General features: G+C 37.6%; 1 protein-coding gene across 1 annotated transcript in view; it reads left to right on the top strand.

Moving 5' to 3' along the window:
* The first annotated feature begins 254 nt into the window (after positions 1 to 254).
* Positions 255 to 12,940, top strand: part of LOC122811712 (myosin light polypeptide 6-like) — a 179,236-nt gene continuing 166,550 nt past the window's right edge. The window contains exons 1-2 of the mRNA XM_044083738.1: positions 255 to 414; positions 642 to 669. Coding sequence (XP_043939673.1) covers positions 412 to 414; positions 642 to 669 — 31 coding nt within the window. The 5' untranslated portion in view covers positions 255 to 411. The remainder of the gene's footprint in view (positions 415 to 641; positions 670 to 12,940) is intronic.

Raw genomic sequence — 12,940 nt, 5'->3', positions numbered from 1 at the left:
AAGGTGGCAACCCTACCAGTTTTAAGAGGGACAGACATAAAATCTGAATCAAAATCAGGGACAAGCATATTATTAACTACTCCCGCTTTTTTCTGATATGTTTCACCTGTTGCTCACAGAAGTATTTTCTCCGTGATCGTATTAATTAATTTTTCTCACCAAAGGTGACAGAAGAATGTAAACAACCCATTTCATTTTTTTTTTCAAAAACAGGTCACTAGAGGCGCGCGAGCAGAGGGGTGGGAACGTTGTCTAATTACAAGGCGCCGTGTCCCAACTCGTAGTGTTATAATTCGGATGGGTTTTGCAACCTAGAGTATAGAACCAGGAAGTACCTTCTGTCTCTTGTAGTAACTAGGGTTTAGTACTTCTGATTGGTATTATCGTTGCGGAGGACTCCTAGCGTTAACAATGGTGAGAGCTGAGGTTTGGGGTACTTTGTAAAATTTAAAAAAATGCTGCGTGTAAAGAGCGTGAACATATATATAACATTTTAAAGCAATGCTGCTGTTGTCTGTATTTGTGAAGCATATGGAGGGTATGCTGGGGTGTGGCTACCGGTCTAGATTGAAGTTAAGTAGTGGAATGTATAGACTGATACTTTTGTGTATGATTTTTGATTCCTTATTTTTTTTTCACAGGCAGACTTCTCAGAAGATCAGATTGCTGGTAAGTAGGATGTCATATTTTACATTGACCGGCATTTCAGCACATATGTTACTACTCGGATTCATCTTCGAGTGTGTTGGTCTAGATATTGACCAGTTAAGTATTAGAACAATTGGTGTAATATTATTTTGTGACATTTTTACATTCCTTTGGGTTGGACCGGGGGAAGAAAGATTAATTTCCACGGTTTAGGTGCGGTACATTGCCCTTTCAACCTCTCTTCCTGTTTTTTACATCATGAATTTATTTTGTAGTAATTGCTTTGTAACGTGCTTATTTTTATACGGGTACATTCACTGTCCTAATCTTTTTGACTGGGTTTCTTAAAGATGTATTCCACGTTGATAATTTTTTGTAATAATTTTAGGTTCACCTTTTGAATGTGTAATTTTTGCTAAGTGACGTCAGAATGCGGAAATGTGGCCTGGCACGGAAGTATTTTGTGGTTTATAAATAAAATTAACTTTAATGGATTGCAAACTTTATTGGATTTTATTTTACTGATGTTTAGTATCTTTTTTTTTTTTCCCTGCAAAAGCAGAAACTGTTTGTGGACTACATGTGTACCTTTTTTTCACATAAACGTGTAACACAATGTAGTGAGAAACTGGGCGACGTCTGAGTAAGAAGTTAGTAAAGCACAAAAGAAAATATGTTAAACTTTTTTTTGCTTGCTTGAAGGGTTAACCTTGCCCTTTGTTCTGACTCTACACTTTAAAGTCTTACTGGGCAATTTTATCAAATCCAGTCTTTGTTTGAGTTGAAAGGATTGACGTGTCTTTTAACTTGCGGTAGCACGGGTTTATATGGATGTTTATTATTAAGCGTGTATGTACCTCACTTTGTTTATATTGCTATATAATGTACTGTCTGTTGCCAAAGCTTGCAAAATTGATCGACCCAAAAAGGATTGGAAGTCAAAATACTAAAAAAAAACAAAAACTGGACCTCCATCGTAACCTTAAGATCCCACGACAGTGGGGAAACGCCCGGACCCCGCTGTACTGCCGCAACCTTCCACTCGGGTGTTGCCAAGTTTTCCAAATGTGTGGTCTTAGCGCCTAGCCTGCTGCCCCCACCCACATCCCCATTGTCTATCATCATGCTGTCCTCCTACCCTGTTGTCTAAGCAACATTCCCATCACAATGCTGCTGTCTCCCACCCTCAGCAAATGCATGCCTGGAAATTAATCATTTAATCCAAGTGTGCATCTGACCCTTGTGGGGAAAACCACATTGTCCCTCTTAATTTACATTACTGTAGACTTTACCCCAGGCAAGCTACTCATAGGTTCATAGGTGCCTTTCAATAAATCTGCTGGGGGGAGTCAATTCTCTAAACAATTACTGGGCACACCTGCACTTAGCATTTTCTTAGATGTTTTTAACACCAGTGCATTAGAGCGAATTGTCAAGCTACCCACTGCAAGCCCTTATAGCCTTGACGTGGCACTTACCAAACTACTTCACACATGTACACCACTTAACATTTCTTCATCCATAGTTAAATCTGCCCATAAATCAATTCCTTCCATATCATCTTGTAGAAAATCTACACAAATTTCATAACAAATCTCCCACAAATAATTGAGAAGCATGCTACATTCACTTAGCAATTTCCAAACTACCACATAGAAAGGTCAGCACTCTTCTACCCTAAATATAGTGGTAAATTCAGGAAGAAGCCTCTGTGGCGAAATGTGAAACGTAAGTTAAGAGCAGTACTAGAAAATGTAAAGCGGAGGACAAGCCTGTACCAAGTAATATTGAAATTTTTCTTTAGTTTTGTCAGGAACTTAATATTCATTAATGTACTGAGCTCATCTGTAACATTCCAATCCCAATGATACAGCCAGTATTATTTTATTTATTATTTTACATTTGTTAACTGGGAGAGTCCGACTCGATACAAGTCTATTTTCAGCAGAGGCCTGGGGAGAAAAGCTCCAAATGATACATTTGTAATGTTAACGGACAATACATATAAAATATACTTTAAAGGCAGACTATACAATGTGAGTTTAGGACATCATACAGTACACGTACTTATTAAGCAGATGGAAGACGGCACATAATCATAAAATAATTTCCTCTGGACAAGCTGGATGTGCAGATTTGTACTGCTGTCTTTACTTAAGAGAATATATTTAATTTTTGGATATTTTAGGTTTGTAGGTAAACTAGGAATCTAGCTGAGAATAGCAATATACTGATGTACTATCCAGGGCTGAGATAGGAGCATAGCCTGCTGTTCATGGTGTGTTTTTTAAGGAGTTTCTTAAATTGGGTGGAGGAGTTGTTGGCTATTGGGCAGGAAGGGAGTTCCAGATTTTAGAAATATAGTGGCTGTAGATGGATTTTTCTGCCTCCTTGTTAAATTTGGTGACCAGAAGGTGATTTTTGGGTGCTAGATCTTAAGGTTCTTATATTAGTGTGATGTTAAAGTAGTTGTAGAGTATAGCCGGATATAAATTTAGTGCTAACTTCCCCAACCAACCCACACTGTTTCCACTAATATGCTTAAAGTATTTCAACTGCAGCATAAATGAATACACACACAGGTTTTGTTTATGCAGAATGCTTTAATGCATTTAAAATTTGGCTGACCCCCACAATATAAAATCAGATATTTAAAAAAAAAATAGGCTAGCTGTTTTACAGGGCATCTACAGTATGGCAAGATGTTTAAGCACATTAAACCACTTCCAGCAATTATCACTAGGAAATTATCAAGCTAGTCCCTTGTTAATGCATATTGGTGACCAGCACAATACTGATAAGTTGACTGGGATTCCCATAGGTTGCTGTCTACTTTCTGAACTACAAGACTGCATTTATCCCACTGCTGATTTTAAAAGGAAGTGTATTCCAAACAGTATGAATGGTAACCCCCCCCCCCCCAAGTATAGGAAGGATATCTGCAATAAAAGGAAATTCTGAATATCATGTCCTTTGAAAATACACTGAAATACAAAAATATCACAATCTAATTATAATTTTCAAAATTAATCTGAAAATATTCTAAAGTACATTTTGCAAGGTGAGAACCGTATAAACTTCTACTGCTGTTTGCTTGCCTGGTAACCAGTGATTGATGCAAGAGCATCCAGAAATTCTGTGCCCCAAATCAACTTTCCTATTTCAAGCCCCAGCCTTCACATTTGTCTCGTTATCAGTTCAATTTGTGTGGTAAATAATGCCCCACTCTTGCTCTTCCCAAACTCAGACTTATTTTTATTTATAGCCCATGTTTTTGAAGCCTTATTCCGCTTGTATTGCCAAATTCCTACCCATTTATTTTAGCTTTCCATCGTACACCATCTAACCCTGCTTTATTTCGAATATTCCAAGTTTTAATACCCAATAATTGTCACAGTCTAAATCTACAAAAAGTATGAGCATTCTGAATCCAAATATTAGCTGACTGGTCAAAACATAGAATCTGTAGTGTGACCAAATAAATGTAAACAGTTTGTCTACCGTACCTTGAAGCAATGGAAATCGCTGAATTTAAAGAAATCCCAATCCCTCCGAGCTACACGCTCTAGGGACCTTAACCTTGTCACACAATAAACAGAACATGCTGGAGGGATAGATTCCTATCCCAGAGACTTCCCATACTCTGGAACAGACTACCTATCTATGTCAAACAGTTCTCATTAGCACTCTTCAAGAAAAATCTTGATGATTGGATGGGAAATGGGGAAATTCACCGTGGGGATCACGTCTGTGGCTCTGCTCGACAGGGGCACAGGAAAATAATTTTCTTGGGTGGCGAAAGCCAGGGTACATTGTTTGGCTAGGCTTGTATGGGCCCTAGGGCCGATAGCCTAGTACCTACCTATGAACCTATGGTGGTATGAGCAAACAAAGCAAGCAGGAGAACAAAGGGCAGGGCAGGCTTTGAACAAGTTAGTCAGTCCATCAGCAGGTCTGGAAATGCAAAGCTTGATTTAATAGTGGTGGGGAGGGGGCACTCTGAGTCCAACTCCCAACATGTGGTCTGACAGTGGCATAGAGAGACAAATTGAGAACTTATCCAGTACTACCATACTTCGCTAGTTATTTTTTTGAATTCTGGACAAAGTAAAAAAATAAATAAATAAAAAATGGGGGGGGGGCAAACTTGGGAACAATTTTTAAATATTACTATACTTTTTAAAAGTCATTAAGACAGAGTTTGCATAATTATGAAACTCTAACAATATTGACTTGGTGTAATCTTCAGTGAATTGCTAAAAATTCAAAATTTTTATGAAGGAAAGAGCAAAAATATTAGGAAAAGTCAGGAACTTTTGAGAGGGATGAATAGCATATATGGAAAAGAAACGGAACCTCATTGAACTGAAAATAACAGCTCTGAGCAGCAGGAGTGATAGTACCACCAGCCAGTAACAGAGGCTGCAGTTGTGATTTTTCTAAAGATGCTGGTGCAGACAACCTGTCTATTGGCTACCATGCTGGTATTCTTAAATGTCACTGCTGTATGTCACCCTTGTGTAATTGCTGGAACACTTCTACCAGGTAGAATAGTTAAATCATATAAAGGCTTAAGGGAAAACTGCAAAAGAACACCAGGAAGTTGCTTTCATATTTTCTGTTTTTTCTCGCCTCCCATAGTACATTTACATATTCTAAATGGAGCAATTAACACCTCCAAAAAAGGGATGAAACAGTAGTAAAACAAATACATGATGTTGCAAATTGTAATCTTAAAAATCTGTCTTCATAGAGTATACACACATGGTGATTCCTCATGGGTCGCAATGCTTGTCGTGTTGATACCCCTTTTCACAGTTCTTGTACATTTTGCGATCCGATATTACTATTGCATGACTTGTGTTAGCATTACAGATGTCTGATATTCTGAATTTCAACCAAAGGGTTGGTTCCTATTAATACTAACTCACTTGTATGTACCCACACACAGTTCTCCTTATCCTTGCTAGCAGGTAAATGGTGCATATCATACCACACATTTTAGTGTGGCAGTGTGTTTTAGGAGATATGGGAGGCAGTGTGTTTTAGGAGATATGGGAGGCAATGAACAGTGGAACTGTTGATGTTTTGTATTAGACCCCCCCCCAAAAAAAAAAACCTCTAGTGCAATACACAAGTTTGTCTTCTCCCCTCTGGATTGATCTGAACTTCTGCCACAATCAATATCTACTGTGTTTAGGGCACTTCTCTGCAGGAGTAGTATTTTGGGAATGCCTTCCCCATAGCATAATAGCATGTAATAACTTGTACAGAGACAGCTACTGCAAAACTGCATTGAAGTGTTGAGGTTTACTCTAGCTGGCATGACTCTGCATGCACAAATAGTTTTATGGATAATATTTTTTAATGACTTGGTTTTGTGCATTGAGAACAGAAAGTAAATTTTAAGGTGTGATCAGCTTTAACAGGGACATGCATTGAACTGACTAGGAAACTCAGTGAAATGTTAAAACTATGCCAAATAGTAAGTCGGTGCCCACTTAGAAACTGCATCTTTAGCAGATCTGTAATGGAAGATCGTTTGTTAAAGACAGAAATTGTGTGTGTTTTTTATTTATTTATTTATTTATTTATTTATTTTTTCCAGTAACTATTACCATTTTGTATAGTAAAACTGAGAGCACAGCTAGCAGTAGAGCATAATAAACAAAGCCCAAAGCAGTGTGGTTTCAGTATGGGATATATTGTATAGAGCTGTGTAAATTTCTATGAAGAAATTCTCCCTTGATGTGGCAGATAGCTGGCAAAATCGGATGTTGACTTTTTATTGTATCCATTTGTACTAATCAGATGTGGACTTTCTTGTATCCATTTGTACTAGTAGCTGGAACAGTGTAGTTACAGTTTTGTTATACCCTTTAATATGGTTAGCCATTTTTTGTTATACCCTTTAAATGGTTAGCCACTTTAAGGCATCTGCACAGGCTATTCTCTCTAGTTTCCTCCTCTTGTCAGTGTACATCAGCATCTCTTGCAGAGCCACTAAGTGGCAGTCTGTTGCACAAGGCTTCTTTTTGATAATAAATCAATTTGATTGCTGTCAAAATATCACAAACTAAGTACAAGCAAATTCAACATTTACTTATTTGCAAGAAAATGATTTTAAAAGTAAACCACTTCTGTACTCCCATTGTTTTTGATTTCAGTGTTATTGCTTCATACATAATGTCCTATTCAGCTTCTCCTCTCCAAGGTAATTATGCACAGTATATATTATGCTTCCCCATTTATTTTCAATATGCTCATAGTCTTGATATGTTCTTTTATTCCCTGAAGTATGCTAATTATTATTCTAACAGCTTCTCCATATTATGATGCTTACTTCAATGCTGAGAAAAGAATTCGGACAGCATTGTAGTGTAGCATATTGCTATTGGACAACCCAATACTACAGCCCCCCATTCCTCCTTTTCATACTGTTTTCTTGATATACAGAAATCAAAACTCATGCCAAGAATGTAACAAAAAAATAAAAACTTTAATCCAACAAACGGAACGAGCAATGAAGTGACCAATCATCAGCCCAACAGCAAAAAACACCTACTTTGTTGCTAAATGAGGAATTAATCTTCTCTGTCAGTGACATCAGTGAATGTGTGAGATTTTTCAGACTCATACGAGCAGTTTTACCAGAGAAGGTGGAGATGCATCAAAGCAATATGTCGCGAGGGTGGTCTTTAGGGCGGAAGGACAGGAATGCAGCCAAGAGGACGCACAACAGTCCACTGGCTATGAACAAGCAGATCCGCCCAGGCTAATACAACAGTTTGATAATGCTAATATTGTTAATTTGTCTAATTTTGAACTTGGACTTCAGGGCATTTCTGTTATGTGCAAAGGCTCACGATTTATACCAGCGAATTTGGGTAGTGACGTGAGGCAGTAACTTACTTAAAATATTCACAAGAGGTATCCATTTGAAATCACTTTAATGATAGTGGTGATGAAATCACTTTAATGATAGTGGTGATTAAAAAAAAAAAAAAAGTCTAGCATCTTTGTACCCAAGTTTACTAATGATGTTGGTGTTTGAAAATGTGTGTGAGAGAGAACTGCGACCAAGTTTATTTAAAAACCTGAGAAAGAAGGTTATAATTTTAACAGTTAGTGAATACGAAGCACTTAAAAGTTACAGGCTAATCCTGTTACAGTTATTAAAAAAGCTGATAAGAGAGGAACAATTGTAATTATGAAAATCCCGGTTCCCATGAATTACCACATCGATGGTAGTCCACTGAACACAGAAGGCGTTGGAGATCTGGGAATACAGGTTTGACAGCAACCTCTCTTTTGACCACCACATTGCCACTGTGGTCAGAAAGTCCTGCTATGTGGCACATCTTATTACTAAGGGTTTTGCATCCAGGAAGAAAGAGGTCAGTCTCCCTCTACTCTTCCCTCATTAGGCCAGTCATTGAGTACAATGCCCCATTTGGCGTGTACCTCACTAAACACCTGCAACAACTGAAAAGTACCTCAAGAGGATCCTAGGCCTTAAACATTTGTGCTATAGGGACAGACTCAAAAAAAACAACCTCAACCTCATTACCACAATCAACAGAACATGCTAGAGGGACAGGTTCATAACCCAGAGACTGCCCATAGTAGGGAATAGACTTCTCATACATGTGAAGCAGAGCACCTCACTGGCCGCCCTCTTCAAGAGAAGTCTTGAGAGGATGGGAAGTAGAAAATTCACTCCATGGATCACTCCATTGGCTTTACTCGACATAGAGGCACTGGGAACTAAGGTCGGGTGGCATGATGCCAGGGTAATCTTATGGGCTAGGCTTGTAAAGCTTCAGGGCCATTAGCCTAGTACACCCCTATGAATGGAGATGATTGTAAGTATGAATGAGTTCTTTCTGATACTTATTCTTAAAGAAGAATTATGTCCTGATGTTAAAAAGTATGATTATTTATGACCTGTAGATATCTTACGGTGCCTTGTCCTATTACCCCTGTTCTACAAGGGTTACTAAAAATTCATAAAAATCTTTTACATCCCCAATGAGACTGAGCTCTTGTCACCCACCTCCTACCCGAGACTATTTCCCTAAACTTCAATCTGTTTTACGGTACTATATGTATAAAGTAATGAGTTATATTAAAGATACGCAAGACTTTAATGAAATTGTATGAATGGTATGATGCATGTACCGGAGGTGTTTTTTGTTTTACTGTTGTCTGTAATGGTTATGGGGTAGAGGCTATTTGGTGTTTCCTATGCCAAGATACTGAAATGAGTAACAGACACATTGAGAGTATTTCAGTTACTTGATACTCAGTACTTTAACTGATTTTGAAAATAAAAATATTATTGCTATTGGAAATCAGGTGTGGCTATGGGGGTATGTTACACTAATCTGGTACTTAACCATGGGAAAGGAACTAAATATTTAAGGACACAGTAGAATATAGAAGTAGTGTTCCTTTCCATGTTTGTTTTGTTGACAATGTGTTTCTGATTTGGGAAGGTAGTGAACATCACCTTAACTGCTTTAACTATTTGAGTCTACTGGCTTTTGAAGTTTGACATTTCCATGTGGTTTTGAGTTTTTGGATGTTAACTGATAGAGTAGGAGTGTGCATAAGAATAAAGTACATACCACCCAGGACCCACACAAAGCTAGTATGCATGCACCCCATATTTTTAAGGGAACAGTTAAAAGTCAAATGCTTAGAATACGTAGGCTGAATACCAATGATTTAAGGTGTGTAGAGTGCAAATGTTAGAGCTTGCTCAAGAGTTTAAAAGATGAAGGTCATCAAGAAGATGTGATTAATGGAGAAAGCACTAAACAAAAGAGGAAGCAAGGCAAAATTGTTCCTTTAGTAAAAGGGAACCAGGATTAGGGGTCGCCAGAAAAATACTTTATTTTATTCTTTGATGCAGCATCTTACTACTTTAGGACAGCAGAAGTTAAAAATGTAAGTAGAAATTGGCACGCCGTAAAAGCAATACCTGGCCTTGAGTGTGTGATTCTGGACAAACCTAGTTTTGCATATAGGAATTGTAAAAACTTTGAACAAAGATTGTATTACAAGGACATTTCATATTGATAAACAGATTCTGAATGCAAAGTATGGCACGGTTTCCGTACTTTTTTTTTTTTTTTTAATGGTAATGTTTTTATACATCCAGGAACATTTAGAAAGTATATATTCCAATGTTTTGCGACTTGTAGTAGTACCAACATAGTATATATCTGGCGACCTGTGTTAAGTGCACTGCATTTTATGTTGGAAAATGCAGCCGAAAATTATTGAGCACCGTCCTGAAGTTCATAGGGATGTCCCCAGAAATGCATTAGCAAGACCTGCTTCGGAATATAACACAAGTCATGAGTTAAGTTATTTATCCCCCTCTACAGCTTTTATTAACTGTAACATTAATGCACATGATGAAGTATGAATAATAAGGTTATATGCAGATAAGCACCCAGGTATTGATGATGTGGAAACCAATTTTAGTGAAGAAACAAATGCAGTATAGATGAATGTGCTTTCATTATTTGTTTAATTCTTGTATGTTGTGTCTGTGTACCTTTTTTATTTTTGTTTTTAACTAATTGTTTTATGTTACTGGTGGGTTGTGTCATATGATAGTGTAAAGTTGAATTATCTATTGAAATTTCACTGAAGGGTTAAGCCCGAAACTTTGCTGTTTGTTGGATTAAAGTTTTATTTTTCGTTACATATTTGGTGTTTTTTTTTTTCTATAATTTTTAATGTTTCAAGTTGTTTTCTTCCCAGAATGTGTAGAAATGTTTTATGGCTTGTCTTTCATTCTAAGATTGACATTTTGTGGCACATTGGCTTCCAAACATCTAGTTTCACCATTTTGCTCTTACTTTTTTTTTTTCACACCTCTCGCATCTTTGATAGAGAATTTCTTTGTTCCTTTAACAAGACCACGTGTGTGTGTGTGTGTGTGTGTGTGTGTGTGTGTGTGTGTGTGTGTGTGTGTGTGTGTGTGTATATATATATATATATATATATATATATATATATATATATATATATATATATATATATATGTCACCCATAAAAAGATGGTATTTAACCTTAACTTCCCTTGTTTAATGTACTTGAGTCTAGTGTCATTCACCTGCTTAACAGCATCGTTGGTGTTAGCCAGTGTAATTGTCATCATTAGATATTCTGCAAGTAAACTTATCAAGTTCTCTCAAGTTCCCCTTTTTGTACTTTTTCTCATGTATATTTACTGATGCTAAAATGACCATCAGTAAACCATTAAAAGTTGAGTACTGTGTGAAGACATAACAGAAGTTCTATATCCTAGCATATTCAACATAGTTGATATTCCAATATGCAACATATAAATGCTGTAATAAACTGCATTTATAGAAATGTTGAAATAATAGCTTTACGATATATAACGGTGAGCTCTTAGGCCTGCAGTTAACAGTCGTGAAACCGTTTTTGATACTTGCTTACACAGTATGCAAGCTCTTGATGTCCAGGATCAGAATTTGTATTCTGATTGTGCAGATTGTAAATGGTAACATTATATGAGCATTTGTAAGAAGTGTCTGTACTTAATGTAAAGTGTGTGCTAATATACTCCTCCTTCACACAAGCAACATAAGTAAGTAGAACCTTTTTAACTTTCTCTTCATTAGCTCTCCTTTTGGACTTGAACCCAAGGCTTCCACTTTACCTTGTTGGTGTTTGCTGCTGCACCAAGAGCATTTGGACAGCCAAGTCTTAATTTTCCACTAAGAGCTTTATACTTTCAGCTAGGAACCCACCACCTTGGTGAGCAAGGTCAAATGCAGAGAATTTGTTAAACTGTCCATTGCAGCTCAATTTGCTCAAATAGCATTGGATCTTGTTCAATCTGCTTTCTTTTGAGCCTTTTCTTCCACTGCATCTGAGTTTGGCTGCATATATTCTGCTTGACAAACATGTTTAAGTGTCGCTGAATAGAAATCCTGGTGAGTTGTAAAATGGCAAATGCTCCAAGCAATGGAGATTGTTCTAGTTGCTTTCACGCCACCTTCTCCAATCGGACGTAGTTTACGCATTCCCATTAACAGTAACGTAACATAATTTGTATGGTATTGTGGTGAGTCCTCTGAGGGGGCCATCATCCAGGCAGCCCTGAGGGTTATTTGTGCTCCTTCAGGCATCCATGCCTTATCTCTGCTTGTGATGTAGCACACCCACATTCCTATTAAGAATGCAGTGCTCAAGCTAGCAGCTTTGCTTCATGTGAGTTGTAAGGTTGGGGGGGATATGTTTTATAGCATCCATCCTGCACACCCCAACCACTCCCCCCGGTGGCTGAAGCAGGCACGTGCATCACTGTAAGGATGTCTTGCACAATCCCCTGACACATGCATGTTCCCATAGCATGCCTTATGAGAGCTGTTGATGTCTGTGGTTCATCAAGCCCACATGCTTCACCAGATTATGTCCATTTCTTGCATGCAGGGCTCTGCTTGCATGGGAACAGAGAGCCCTAACTGTCTTTCTTCCCCAGTATGGGTGACTGAAAAGTTGCTCATCTCCTCTGTTACTAGGCTCTTCAGAGCATGAGCTACTAGTCCAGGTCATCTGAGTTGTAGTCAGGACTTTATCCCTGTATTCTACAAAGCCAGTGATGCAAGAAAGTTGAATTAACTTCAGGATAGAGAACAAAGTAGGGTGACCAACGGGTATGGGACATGGCAAAGTAAGCCACAGATATTTTGATACAAAGAAGAAAAAAATGTTGTATACTGCTCATGCATTCACATAGTTACTGGGGAAAATGTCAGATTGCCTCAAAAGTTTGCATATAAAAACGTAAAATATATTAAATTACAGTGAAAAAAAATCATGATTGATATTTTAAGCAATTAAATGCATTTTATAAAACTTGGGGTCAACTAGTCCGGGGTCAAACTGTCCACTAGCTACTCCATAGACAGTAAATTTAAACATGAAAAGTGTATACACTACAATAGTCCTGCTTCCTTGACCAACAACATTGTTAAGCACTGAAGAATCTTTTTGCCCCTTTTGGACAAGTATTACACCTTTGCAGTAGATCCTTACTGTAGTTCATAAGACTGGAAACAATGTAATATTCTAAAAAAACTAAAATTTGATTAATTTTACCTGACCATTCTATTTAAAGATCCAACTACAATGCAGCATTGTTTTTTTCAGCTTTCCCTGTAATTGAAGGGACATGAGATGATCAGGGATTAAAAAAAGTCCAAAATGGAAAGTTATCCTTAAAAATTGCACCTTTTGCAAT

This window comes from Protopterus annectens, chromosome 9.part0 (assembly GCF_019279795.1).
Source record: "Protopterus annectens isolate FY-2018-M chromosome 9.part0, PAN1.0, whole genome shotgun sequence".
Lineage (NCBI taxonomy): Eukaryota > Metazoa > Chordata > Ceratodontiformes > Protopteridae > Protopterus > Protopterus annectens.
The sequence above is the reverse complement of the archived record's forward strand: the minus strand, read 5'-3'. Positions and strand labels throughout refer to the sequence as shown.